This window comes from Vigna radiata, chromosome 5, assembly GCF_000741045.1.
Source record: "Vigna radiata var. radiata cultivar VC1973A chromosome 5, Vradiata_ver6, whole genome shotgun sequence".
NCBI lineage: Eukaryota > Viridiplantae > Streptophyta > Magnoliopsida > Fabales > Fabaceae > Vigna > Vigna radiata.
This window is the reverse complement of record NC_028355.1, coordinates 22,998,477-23,011,636: the sequence shown is the minus strand read 5'-3', so window position 1 is coordinate 23,011,636 and position 13,160 is coordinate 22,998,477. Positions and strand designations below refer to the sequence as shown.

Genomic DNA, 13,160 nt, shown 5'->3' with positions numbered 1-13,160 from the left:
TCAACTAATAAACATGCTTTTCTATATATTTTATTTTATTTTTCTGGAAAATAGATTTTCAGTGAATAAAAAAATACCAATTCTTCTTATATTCATGACCTAACATTTTTTTAAATAAATTCAATGTGTTCCACTGAAAAAAATTTCGAATTTAAGCTATAAAATTATTGTAAAGAAAAATATTCACAATTAATTTTTATATAAGCATTTCTATTACTCCAATGAAAAAAAGTATTTGTTTATATACAAAATTAGTATTTATAGTTAGGATTAGTTAATTTTTCGCATTCCATTATATTTCAAACAAAAACACTTTCTGTAAAGTCATATCTAAATTAAAACTTTAACATTCGAGTTTTTTAATTTTTTTCCGTAATGAAATACGCTGATATTATATAAGATTTAACATTTACTTTTTAAGAATAAAAGCTACTTTTATATCAAATATAACTATTCATTTAAGAAGTTTTTTCTTTAAAAAAATACTAAATTGAAAGTTTATAAAAGTTTTTGTATTCAAATAAATTATAATAAAATTTAAAAAATGGCGTGACAATTAAAGTTTTGAATTTTGAATTTTCAGTATGAACTAAAACATAAGTTTAAAAAGTACCTAATTTAAACCTCAAACTTCCGCTCTTTCGAGTTCAACGGACCAATACCATGGATTCGAACACTTCGCCACCGTGCCCCGACATCATCACGGTTCGTCGGAATCCTCCCCGAAAAGCTCGCGCCACTCCCCAAATGACGCCGAAAAGCTTCGTCTTACCCGAAATATCGGTATTTCCAAACGACGACGTGTTGCCGCCACAAACGCCACAAAAGCCCTTAACGTCACCGGAGAACGAAAATCTAAAGATTTTCCTCCGAATTCGACCCCTTTCCTCTTCGCCCATTCAGGCACCCCGCATGAGAGGTAAGAGTGCGTGGCCTCAGAATCCCGTGAAAAAGAACGTGCCCGCGGCGGGGGCTAAAATTTCGAAGAGCAAGAACTCTGGCACGTGTGTAACGGTCAACGACTCGCAGTCAGTGACGTTATCAACTCCCGTTAGCTGGCATGAATCGAAGCGAATCAAATCGGAGACTTACGGAGGCTTCTCGCACGTTTTCTCTTCGGATTCATCTCAGGTAGTGATGTTCTCTCCATTTTCAGTTTTTCGTCATTGGCGTTTTTTCTTCTTCTTCTTTCCCTTAGATAACAGTAGCGGTGTGATGGAGAATTTAGTTTCAAGTGTATGAGAGAATGATGAAACCTTTGGTGGAGGAGTTTCTTGGGGGTAAAAGTGGAATGCTTGCTGCATTGGGACCTAGTGGGTCTGGGAAGACTCACACCGTGTTTGGAACCCCTAGAGATCCTGGAATGGTACCTCTTGCCCTACGCCATATCTTTGAGGACGCTGAGCCACATTTCAAACAACCATCTAGGTACTGTGCATTAATTCCGATTTATTTGTTATGTATAAACTTAAATTAAGCAGCACAAGTATCAATGTTCGATTATGACTTAGGACATAGCATGCCTTATATATTTGATTACAATATAATTTTCACTGTATTTAATATCAAACGTGATATTTGAATGCAATAGATACCTAATTGCTGTAGGATAATCGAACGCAGATTCGCGATCCACATATCAACTGAAGTTACTTTGAATAACTTTTATTCTTTCCTTTTCTAAACTTAGATCCAAAGCTATGAACACCAGATCAAACACGCAATAAGTTCCTGTTTGGTTTTATATCGAGTTATCCAAATTACATTGAAATGCTAGCTAATGAGATATAATGCAAATGATCACATGTTTGGTTTTGTGTCCAGAAATATTTGAGTAGCAGAAACTTTAACTGACTTTGTATTGGATAAAAAGATTTTATAATTCGTTTTTCTGAGTTTGGTTTTACTCATGCATAAATTGCTTCACTTCAAAATCAAATTTGAAGTACTGACCCACACACACTAAACTTATGTAATGGGAAAAATTGATAGCACAACATTCTTATCGCTGTCAACATAAACATGGTAGTACAGTGTCAAGATTTAGAGTTTGAAAAAGACTATGCAACTTTGGTTCAATTTTTTGTTTGATTGAATTAAATGTCAATTTTTTGCCATTGCGTAATTTGCAGAACCTTTTACATGTCAATATTTGAGATATGTTCTGAACGGGGTAAAGCAGAGAAACTGTTCGATTTGTTATCAGATGGAGGTGAAATAAGCATGCAGCAATCTTCTGTGAAGGGATTGAAAGAGGTATAAAGCTAAATCTGTGTATTTGCTTTTGCCTGCTGTGTAATATGATTGGTGTTGATTTTATGTTTGTTGTGATTGTTTGAACAGGTTCCCATCTCTAATAAGGAACAGGCAGAGTCCTTGATTGCACAAGCAACGCTTAAACGTGCTACTTCAATGACAAACACTAACAGTCAGTCGAGGTATGATGTTACATAGGGATGTATGAATGTCTCATCTTTCTCTAAAATAATATAAAAATAAAAGAAAGGAATGCTAATAACACCTCTTCTAATGTTCTTTGTATCACAAGTTAAAATGTATTAAAAACTACAACATCACAAGTGAAACTCATTAAATAAAAAGTTAGACCTATAAGTTTTTTGTCGTTTCAAATGATAGTGGAGTGTTTCAAATTATATTATAGGGACTTGGGTATTAGGGGTGTGACAATGTTGCTTAGTGTGGTACTTAAATCTTGAAATTTTCTTATCTAGTGAACTAATCTTCTTGGATTGAACTCCTCTCCTGTGCCTAAGTCCTAATAATGGGTGCGTTATTTAGGTTTGGACTACGAAAAGGGTTATTATAGGCTGAATTAAGGTGTAAAATAGATAATTGTACATGAGTGAAGCCATCAAAAAGAGATAAGAATTACCATTGGGTTAGTTTGATAGAGTGAAAGCTGCGAGATGTCAACTTTCATGTGCAATGCTATGATAGAGATGTCAACATTCAGGGGTTGATGATCCCTGAAGTTTTACTTGAATTCAACTAGTTCCTATCATTGACCTTTTAGGATGCTAAACCATAGTTGATTTCATCCAGAAATTGGAAGAAAAGAATAGGATTGACCATGAAGTGCAACTGAGTATTTATTCCGAATAAATGAGCTGGAAGTAGGTGGTAGTCCAGTTAAATTTTTGTAGGATGGGTTACAAGATAATGACTTGCTAGTAGCTTGAGATTATGCAACCAATAATGTAATCTTAAGGTTTTTATTTTTCTTCTCTTTTGTACTTGCAGCCGGTCACAATGCATTATTAACATTTGTGATGCTCCCCCAAAATATAAAGGGGTTGTCAATCCTAAGTCAAACGGTGCTGTTTTGACTATCATTGACCTTGCTGGGGCTGAAAGAGAAAAAAGAACAGGGAATCAGGTTCTTTTCGTTTTTTCCTTACTGTTATGAGTAAATAGGCTTTATTTGGGGGTACTGTGCTGTTTTCATTTCTGGAATGTAATATGAATGATCTCTTACATGTCATATCACTACCCTCTTTGTTGTCTCTTGTATAACAGATTTATTATCTTTTGTAGCCGTTAGCTTAGAGAAATTACCGAGCCTTCATATTCTACGAATCATGATTTTTGTGCTCCAATAAGAAATTGCTCTTGATTTCTATCAATTTTACTTTGGAGCTTTCATAATTTTTTAAAAGTATAAGCCTTTAATAATTACTAGAGGGAAATTCTTCGGTGTCTGGATAAACTTTAACAATTTAATATCTAATAGAAAGGCAAAGCCTCTTAATTATAATTTATTTGTGTGCAATTTTAAATAAGAAGTATGTCATCATTTCTTGAATCCAATTTGCACGGTTTACTACGATTTTTTTTGTGGGGCTAGTTGATCCTTGCAGTGAATCTATATATGGCCTGGAATAATATGGGTTGGTTGGTATTGTATATATTTTTTTTACTCCATCCCAACCTTTTTCTGTGATGTTGTAGGGGGCAAGATTGCATGAAAGCAATTTTATCAACAACACATTAATGGTGTTTGGGTTATGCTTAAGAGTATGTAGCCTATACTTCAAACCATGGATCCAATTTATTGTGCTTTTAGTATATATAAATTATATTTATTATTATACTGCTATCAACAAATTTAGAAAATTTTGAATATATTTTCTCTTCTGCGTTTACATTCTTCTTACTTATGAATTTTTTGTGCTGTTTTAAGTCATTATTGGAGCACCAAAAAAATCGCAAGAAACCATTGCAGAAGCACTTCCAGAGCTCCATGGTAATTTTTTTATTTTTTATGTACTTTGTTTGTCATTTGCAAATTCTATATCAACAAAAATAGGCTAAAAGCTTATTCATTTTATCTGCTCAGGAATGTCTTTTAGATAATGAAATGGGGATGAGTTACTACTTAACAAATTTGACTTTGTCTAACGCTACTGCAGTTAACCAGGTACCTGCGAGATTATTTGGAGGGCAAGAAGCGCATGTCCTTGGTATGTATATACTGCTTTCAAACTTCATTCTCCAAGCTTATCAAAGTTATACTTACCGATATGGTGTTTTCCTTTCATGAGAATCCTATGCATTTCTGGTATAACTTTTTTTTTTTCAAAATCATCAATTTTACTAGTTTCTTTTGTTAACTTTTACATCTTTTGTCCATAGATTTTAACTGCAAAACCTGGAGAAGAAGATTATCTTGATACTTCTTATCTACTGCGACAAGCTTCTCCTTACATGCAGATCAAGTGAAACTCTTCATTTTCATTGCATGATCTTACTTGGATTTCATGTTTGCCTCTGATTGATTTCTAAGTATCTATATTTGTTTTTGTTAGGTACAATGAAGTTGAACCATCAAATATAGTTCCAAAAAAAAGGCATTACCAAGGTTCGTCAATAATGGATGATTCAAAACTGTCACCTTTATCAGAAAATTTGAAGAGAATGAGACTTGTTAGTGAACATACCAAGCAGGTTTTCTTCTACATCCTAGCTTGAATCCTTGTTAAAAATAGAAAAGCTTGTTGAGATTGTCACAAAAATTGTTTTTGAATATGTTGTTCATACATATAAGAAATGGTATATGAATAGGTAGCATAAACATTCTTTTATAGTGGATGACATTGACATTGACCTCTTAGCATAAGCAATTTTTCTATTTGAATAGGTAGTGAGGTTTTATAACTCGGGTATTACAAGACAATTTACATCTATAAATTGTCAGAAATCTGCATGAAAAATATTCAGGATTTTGTCAACGTGAATATTTAAATTAAGAACGTCTATGTAGTGAAGACAAAAAAGAAAGGGAATCAGATGTTAATTCAAGAAAAGGAGCATTCGGACTTGGGATATGGGAACATATGGTGGAGGGTCATTGCTTATCATTTAGATATACTTTGTGGTTTAACTAACATGAATAAATTAACATTGTGCATAGAGAGGCTTAAATAGATTATACAAAGGTCAGAGAACTCCATCTTTGTGTTAAGTACACTGTGTTTGTGTGAAAGTAAATAGGTCTTAGCATGGTGTGCTCATGACTAATTATGATAAACTTTGCTCTTGACTGTTGATATACCCTGTATACTTTGTGTCCTTCACTTTCACCAATTTTGAAATTTGTTAATGATCATCGTCTTCTCACTTGTATGAACACGTGTTTGTTGTTAGGATGTTCCATTTGTGGAAAAATCTTAATTGTAGATTATGGACTGAATAATTCTTTTTTTATTGGACTTTTACTTACTAATTCAGTATAAGTTTTTTTTCTTTCCCTCAGAATGATAAAAACAGTGCCGAAGAAAGGGAGAACATTGCAGAAGGTAGTACAGGACATCTAAAGACTGTGTTAAATTTATCTGTTCTGTTTTTTCCCTTAACGGGAGGCTGCACAACAAGGTCAAGGATAGCATAACCCAATGCCTTTCCTTATACATATCAATTTGAACATTGGACCTTCAAGAAGGAGGACCCAATGTTCAAACATTGGTGTGAGATTTAATTTTTTGCATTCTAAAACTAGGCAGTTCTTACAATGTTCTAATTTAGAAACTTTCGATCCTTTGGTCTGGTAATTATTGTCTTGGTCCTAACTTTGACTTTGTGCAGCCTCTTCAGCACTCGGCAAATTAGATGCTAATAGTTCTGTCTCTTTAAAGTCGGAGTTTGATAGCCAAGTCCCGAGTGAGAGGAGCCACATTATAATGCAGAATTTTGCAAAAGTTATTTGGAATGTTTTGAAGCAATATAATTCGAAGCTAAAGGTAATAAGAAAAAGGAAGTATGTTTGCTTAAAGTGATCATTAATTTATTTTCTCGTTCATTACATGTGACTGTGGTGTTTGTTGGCAATCCATGTATCTGCACATAATGTATTTATTTATTCATAATCAGGTTGCAGAAATGGAAATAGAAAGTCTCAAAGAAAGCATTGTGAATGAAAAGACAAAATACTGGGAGATAGAAACACAGTTGAACGATTTTAAGGCAAATTGTACTTGCTGCAAAGTAGGAAATATAAAAAATGATGCTGAATATTGTTCGTCAGTCAGTCTGGTTCAACCACATATTTCAGAGCAACAGGTTGAGTACAGTTTTCCTGAATTCCTGCTTCCTTGTATGAAGATTAGTGAGGTGCAACTTCATTGCTCGTTCACCTTAAATATGTTCGTCAAGAGCTGATATTTTGGATGGGGTGCAAGGTCACTGTATCGAATAACTTACTGAGCATAAGGGGAAACTAGGCTGTCAGCTCTGAAATTAGTTATGTTTTGGCTTAACTTTATGCAATGACTATTTTTTGTTAGTATTTGGTAACTACGTAGTGCAAGTGCCAATCTGCTTGAACTATATTTGTTGATTTATTCCTGATTTTGCTCTTTCAATAATAAATTTAGTCTGAGAATTGGTGTTGTTCATGTAGTTGAGGAAGTTGGTTTGACATGAAATGATTTCATGTAGTGGAAACCTGTGTTACCTTGAACCTAATAATTGGCTAACCTGGTTTAATGTTTTGTTAGCGGGCTAATTTAGGCTTCGCTTGATTAGATTAACACAATTATACTACTAAAATCATCCCATCTAATATGTGAATATTTTGTGCATATTAGATGAAATGAATCACCCGCTAGCTTTTTTCTTCACCAAAAATATGTACAAACTTTAGTCAGATTACAATGTTATATGTAATTGGTTTCCATTCTTTTCAGGAAACATTTCATTCAGAGTCCTCATTTTTGGCTAGAGTTGACCAGTCTGATGAAGATGAGCTCGTGCTCAGTACTTCCTGTACGCAGTTATGTTCTGAAAACTCAGATAGGTTAGTATTGCTGTGAACAGTGTAATCGTTCAAATGTAACTCCCGGTTATCTTTCTTGGCTTTGGAGTTTCGACAAATATTCTTATTCCTAATTTCTACCTGGAATAATAATACAGGGAGGCTTTTTCCTTGACAAAGCCTGAGAATCATAGTGCTTCGGAGGTTGATGATGGGAGCAAGATACTTAGTGTGAGTTGACTTTTCCATTTTGCTTGAATTATTGTCTCCATAAGTCAGGTTCGATAGTTAAATGATGAACTGTGCTTTAGCTTGAGAATGATCCTTCATATTGTTAAGGAATTGAGATTGACATAAAATAAATCATATTAGCGGCAAGCTAAGTTAGCTTGAATTGATAAACTAACATGTTTCCCAAATCCTACTTTCCTCAATCATATATTTGTTGCTATTAGGAGCTAAATTAGGCTTTAATGATTTATTAAATATAGTTTTTGGTTTTCGGTTTAATGTCTTGTTTTTAGTTAAATTAGGCCTCAGCAGATCAGAAGAAGACTGTTATACTGCTTGGGGTTCCTCATCTCGTGTTTGCATTAACTTAGCTATCATACTTTGTGTATTTATTTGGGGAGGAGGTTCATCCGCAGTTCTTTCTTGAGCTGTATTTTTATTGCGAAGTAATGTGTGCATTTGGTTTGATTGATCATTCTTTCTAGGAATCATCTGATGCACAGTCATCTTCTGATGGTAGACTTGACCACTCCGATGAACGGCCTACCCTTGGCACTTCCTGTACACAGCCAGATGCCAACATGTCAGATAGGTTCATATTATGGAGAATGATGAGCCCATGCATGCTTTCTTGGCTTTGAGCTAATACACTGATTCCTTCATTCTTGCTTGTTGAAATGTTATAGGAAACTTTCAACCTCCTTGTTAAAAGCTGAGGACCATAATACTTTGGAGGTTGAGGCTGTGCGCAAGAGATCAAGTGTAAGTTGACATTCTATATGTTAAATGAGTCAATTCTCTTAAGTTTACAATTTACTTAGAGGATCACCCATTAGTTCTTTCTTAAAAATATTTGCTTGTCCATTCTTTCTAGGAGTCATTTGATGCGCGGTCATTGTCTGAGGTTTCACTTGACCTGTCAGATGAAGAGCTTACACTTGGTGCTTCCTGTAGACAGTTAGATTGTGAAAAGTCGGATAGGTTAGTATTATGAAGAATGATTGGTTCATTTTTTTTCTTGGCTGTGAACTAATATACTTATTATTTCTTGCTTGTTGTGACGTTACAGGGAAGTTTCAATCTCCTTGTCAAAAGCAGAGGACCATAATGCTTCGGAGATTGAGGCTGTGCGCAAGATACCAAGTGTAAGTTGAAATTCTTTTATGTTAATTGTGAGTCAAAATTTTATACGTTGCTTCATGGAAGGATGAATTGTGCCTTAGCCGACTTCTCATTTTTCAGTTCAATGGTGAACGATTCAGAATGTGTATGCATAGTTCAGGAAATTAGGTTGACGTGAAATAAACTCAGCTAGTGAGAAAGCTAGGTTAGCTTGATCTCTTAATATATTGTTAATAACTAACTACTCGGTTATTTGATGGATTGGAAACGCACTAGGTTAATTCAACAAGGATCAAACAACGAATTAGTTTGTCACAAAGGTGTGGCTATCATAGTTTAAATGCTAATTAAAGTTTCATGAATATTTCTATATATTTGCAAAAGAACCTAGACTTTAATAAGTGATACTTTTTTATCTGGAATCTAAATATGATTATAAGGGAAATTAAAATTGGATGGGGATGGCGGGATTAGATATGTTTCTATTGTTCATCCAATTATGGCTTTCTAATTGACTGATAAATCAACCTTTGAAATGATAGCTGTCAGTCAATTTGGTGTCAGAAATTACAAAAAAAATCGCATTTGTTCCTGAACTTATCAAATAATGAATCATTTTACTCCATGAAATTACAAAGATAAAGACTAAAGTAATGGACGCTTGGTAATTATAAAATTAAATTAAATGGTGCAAATAATTTTATGAACTAATTTCACCTACTATTCTTTTTTGAATGGAAATTCATGAAAAAAAAAAAGGTCACCGCAGAATTGACCTAGACTGGTGAAAAACCCTATGTTTATAAATTGAGGTTCTACCGTTAATCCTTAAACAACCATTGTTCATATTAATTGAACATGAAAATCTTATATGACATTTGTTTCCCTGTTTTTTTCACCTTTTAGGAATTGTTCGTTTCGTCATCATCGACAGAAGATGACAAGTTGGATCCTTTGCCATCACCCAAAGATGTTTCATCTACTAAAACAGACAACCTTGTGGATCCACGTGATAAGATTGGTGTCGATATCTCTCGCAAACCTCCTAAGCCAAAAAGGTCAGTGGTGTTTCTGGTAGAAGAGTATGGAATGGTGTGTAACATTCTAACCTTGTAAATTTTGTTTTTCCTCGGCATTAACGAAGTTTTCATTTTTCTTTTTGTGGTTGTCAAAATCAGGACACTTATGCCTTCCTCTTCCATGCTATCAAGGGACTTGAGTACCTTTGATCTCTATGACGAATCTGAGAAATTAAAGGTACCATATACAATTTAATATTTGCATTTGTCAATTCAGTTTCAACTAAAGCGCACATGCACGAAATTACAAACCTTTATCCAACACTGTTATGTAAGAGTCCTAGAAAGGACATTGAATTAGGAGTAAACACACAACACTGTCGTGCATTTGCAGGGGAATCGGGGCACAAGGAAGTTATCTGCACATGAACCTCAAAGATCAAATGGAAGCCTCTCTCTGCTACACTTGCTGCAAGTTAGAAAAAGCAATCTTCATCGCTAGCTTAGCCATTTAACCCTTTTTTTCTAAGAAAAAAAGTAAGGGATAGATATGTCAACTTCTTGTTGTGCAGTGTGCCGACTTGCCTCTCTGGAATGTATCTTCTGCCTTGCAGTTGCAGTTAGCCAATTACCGCTACAAAGTTAGTTTTTTGCTAGTAAATCATGTTTTTCTTTGACAGTGATGATAACGAGGAACAAACCAAAATCCTCGTGTATCCATCACAACCTTCACTTTTAAGTTACACTGCACATGGTAAACTGTATATCCTGTGTATATACGAGGTCTCGTTGGTTTGTCATTCAAGCATAGTTCATGCTGCTGCATTCACTTTCGTTGTCTTCAAGAAATGTTTATTTACTTTTCAGCAGTTGTCTGAGAACGAAGATATGAGGAATACCAACTTTTATTTTACCTATAGCTATATTATAGAATGTAATGCTACTATGAACATATTGATTAATTTTAAATCTTAAAATATATATATATTTGCTCTGTATGTTATGTGTGAAAACTGTTCAAATGTAATAATTATGGAAGAGGTTTGGAAAAATATATTTCGAACCATATCTAACTTTCTATGATTAAATTTTTTTTTTCTTTCATTATTTCTCCTGACACAATATTTAATTTTCTACTTAGAAAAGTTACATTACCTAATCACGAGTTGAGATAAAAGACTGTTTATAAACGGTTAACATTAATTTTTATTTTCAATTCAATATGTTCCTCGTATAAAGTATAAACCAAAACTTAACAATTTTCACATAAAGCTTATTCAAGGAAAGTTTATTTATTTATTTAATAAAATAACTTATTTTTTATTTTCAAATAACTAAATAAATTTTCTTTTGAAAATAGTGATTATATAATTGTTTAATATTATATATATAATAGTAATAAAGATGTAAATGCACTTATATATTTTCACATGTATTATTAAATAAAGGTTTTTCTTCTAAGGAGACAGTAAGAAGAGGGTATTATTTTGTTTGTGGAAACAAAGAGTACAATGATGAATACTTTTTCTTGCACCTCCATACATTTATCCTTGCACCTCCATTGACCATGTGAAAAGATATTCTTGTCCTTATCTTCTTTTTCCTCTCCATCAAAGCATTCTTTTTTCCCTTCTTATTTCTCCACCTCATCGAAATCCTTCCTCCATTTTCAATGGCCCCACTCATTACCTTCTTTTTCCATCTACTTTTTCTCTATACTCGTCACCTTCTTCTTTGAAAAGAACATAATTTAAAATGAAAAATAAAATATACATTTTAGATCGTATAATCTAAAATATATACAATAATATTTAAGTGTTCGTAACTATAGGTCAATGTATGAGCCATCACGTTCAAAAGTTTTCAAATTTATTTTTCTTTATGAAAAATTCTTAGTTTGAATGTAAAAGAAAGATCAGTAGCTATACATTTTATGCTGAGTGATACCAGTTTTGGATCCTCGTGAAACTTTAATGCCTTCTCTATGGTTGTAAGCGAATAATCAATTAAATACTAATCATGATTAACAAATGTTAATAATGATATATGATATATTTTAAGTTTCGAAGAGCTAAGAAAATAAATATTTTAGAAAGATTCAGAATATATTTTATCCTAATCTAATAATGTGAGTGTTTGTCTTTTTCAAATATTTATTTAAGCACAGAAGTTGTACCCACAGTTTTCTGGAAATAGGTTACAGAATTGATAATAGAGTTTTTCTATGTCTGTGAGTGAAATACAAGCAGATAAACAGTGTTTCTATGATCACTGAATGAGACATTCATAAAACACACAGTTTTTTGTCCTCATCTTAACCCAAATCAAAATATTAGACAAAGTTATTTTTCAACTAATATTGATAATATTATTTTATTAATGTCAAATTCATTATTTTTAAATTTATCTTCACTAGGTTTATTTTCAGATAATTATACTTCTTTTAATTAATACCAAATCGATTTATTTTTGACAAAGTTAGAGTTACTTTTAATCCATATTATTTAAGATGTTTTTAGTTTTAATGTTGAGTATGATTTTTTCTATTGATGTTATCGTCAGGAATCATATGATAAAAACTTTTTTTTTTTTTTGTCTATGCCAGTTAAACTCTGTAGTTGTTTTTTATCAATGTCTGTAATGATTAATTTTTTTTATCAATTAAAGTAATTTTATTCTTTCTCAATAATTTTTTATTTTTTTATAATGTAACAGTAAAAATTATCAAAGTCCTTAATTTTTTTTATAAAATTTAATAGAAAATTAATATCGATTAAAATGGGCTAAAATAATTACCAACATATTTAACGTTTAAATAATATGTTTTCATTTGATGATGATTAGACTATTTTAACTAAATAAAAGTAAAAAGTCAGTGAATTTAAATTTTATTATTCAAACTTGTATATTCACAAAACCATGATAAGAAAAAACTGAATTTATACTTTAAAGAATCACTTTAGAAAGTTTTGTGTATTTTTTTTTTTCAAGTTTTAAAACACTTATATGATAAAAAAATACAAATATCATAATTTTAAAAAAATATATTTTACAAGTTCTTCAAAAATTAATCCAGTGCTTTTGTCAGTATTTTATTTATTTTTTGTTGCCTCTATTCTATTAATTTCGGGGGATTTGTTTTCTCCTTATTTATGTCTTATTGGTAATATGTCACTGTTGTTGGTTTTACCAAGAAAATTGAGAGAATAGGTCAACATTACGACATCACACCACTTTAACCAAATAATATTATTTATATAGAAAAAAATATCTTTTAACAACTTTTTTTTACAAATTTTTTACAATGCATATTTGACAGTTTATGATTGGTCCGTTTTAAATATTTTTTTAAACATGAATTCAAACAAATTATTGAAAAAAATTGTTAAAATATCATTGTCGTTTTTATATAATATAATTCTGAAATGCATTCTTTAAATTATTCATTAAAAAAGAAAAAAAAGAAAAAAAGTAAATTAATGTTTGTGAAGGAAATAAGGTAGATAGTTTTGATGGAG

The 13,160-nt window shown here is 32.1% G+C and overlaps 1 protein-coding gene across 2 annotated transcripts; it reads left to right on the top strand.

The window, feature by feature from the left end:
* Positions 1-566: 566 nt before the first annotated feature.
* LOC106761039 (kinesin-like protein KIN-6) lies at positions 567-10,447 on the top strand. Of its 2 annotated transcripts, none has more exons than XM_022781029.1 (23): positions 567-1,131; positions 1,229-1,428; positions 2,133-2,256; positions 2,344-2,438; positions 3,262-3,397; positions 3,970-4,035; positions 4,202-4,264; positions 4,431-4,481; positions 4,654-4,736; positions 4,827-4,965; positions 5,774-5,816; positions 6,103-6,257; positions 6,388-6,576; positions 7,203-7,312; positions 7,429-7,501; positions 7,987-8,084; positions 8,188-8,263; positions 8,376-8,482; positions 8,571-8,646; positions 9,530-9,681; positions 9,802-9,880; positions 10,037-10,117; positions 10,215-10,447. In XM_022781029.1, exons 1-23 carry the CDS (start codon positions 664-666, stop codon positions 10,317-10,319), a joined length of 2,769 nt encoding a protein of 922 aa, XP_022636750.1. In that variant the 5' UTR covers positions 567-663; the 3' UTR covers positions 10,320-10,447. The 2 variants fall into 2 exon arrangements, with proteins under 2 accessions (XP_022636750.1, XP_022636749.1); XM_022781028.1 differs by having other exon boundaries at positions 568-1,131; positions 7,987-8,093.
* The last annotated feature ends 2,713 nt before the right edge of the window (positions 10,448-13,160 follow it).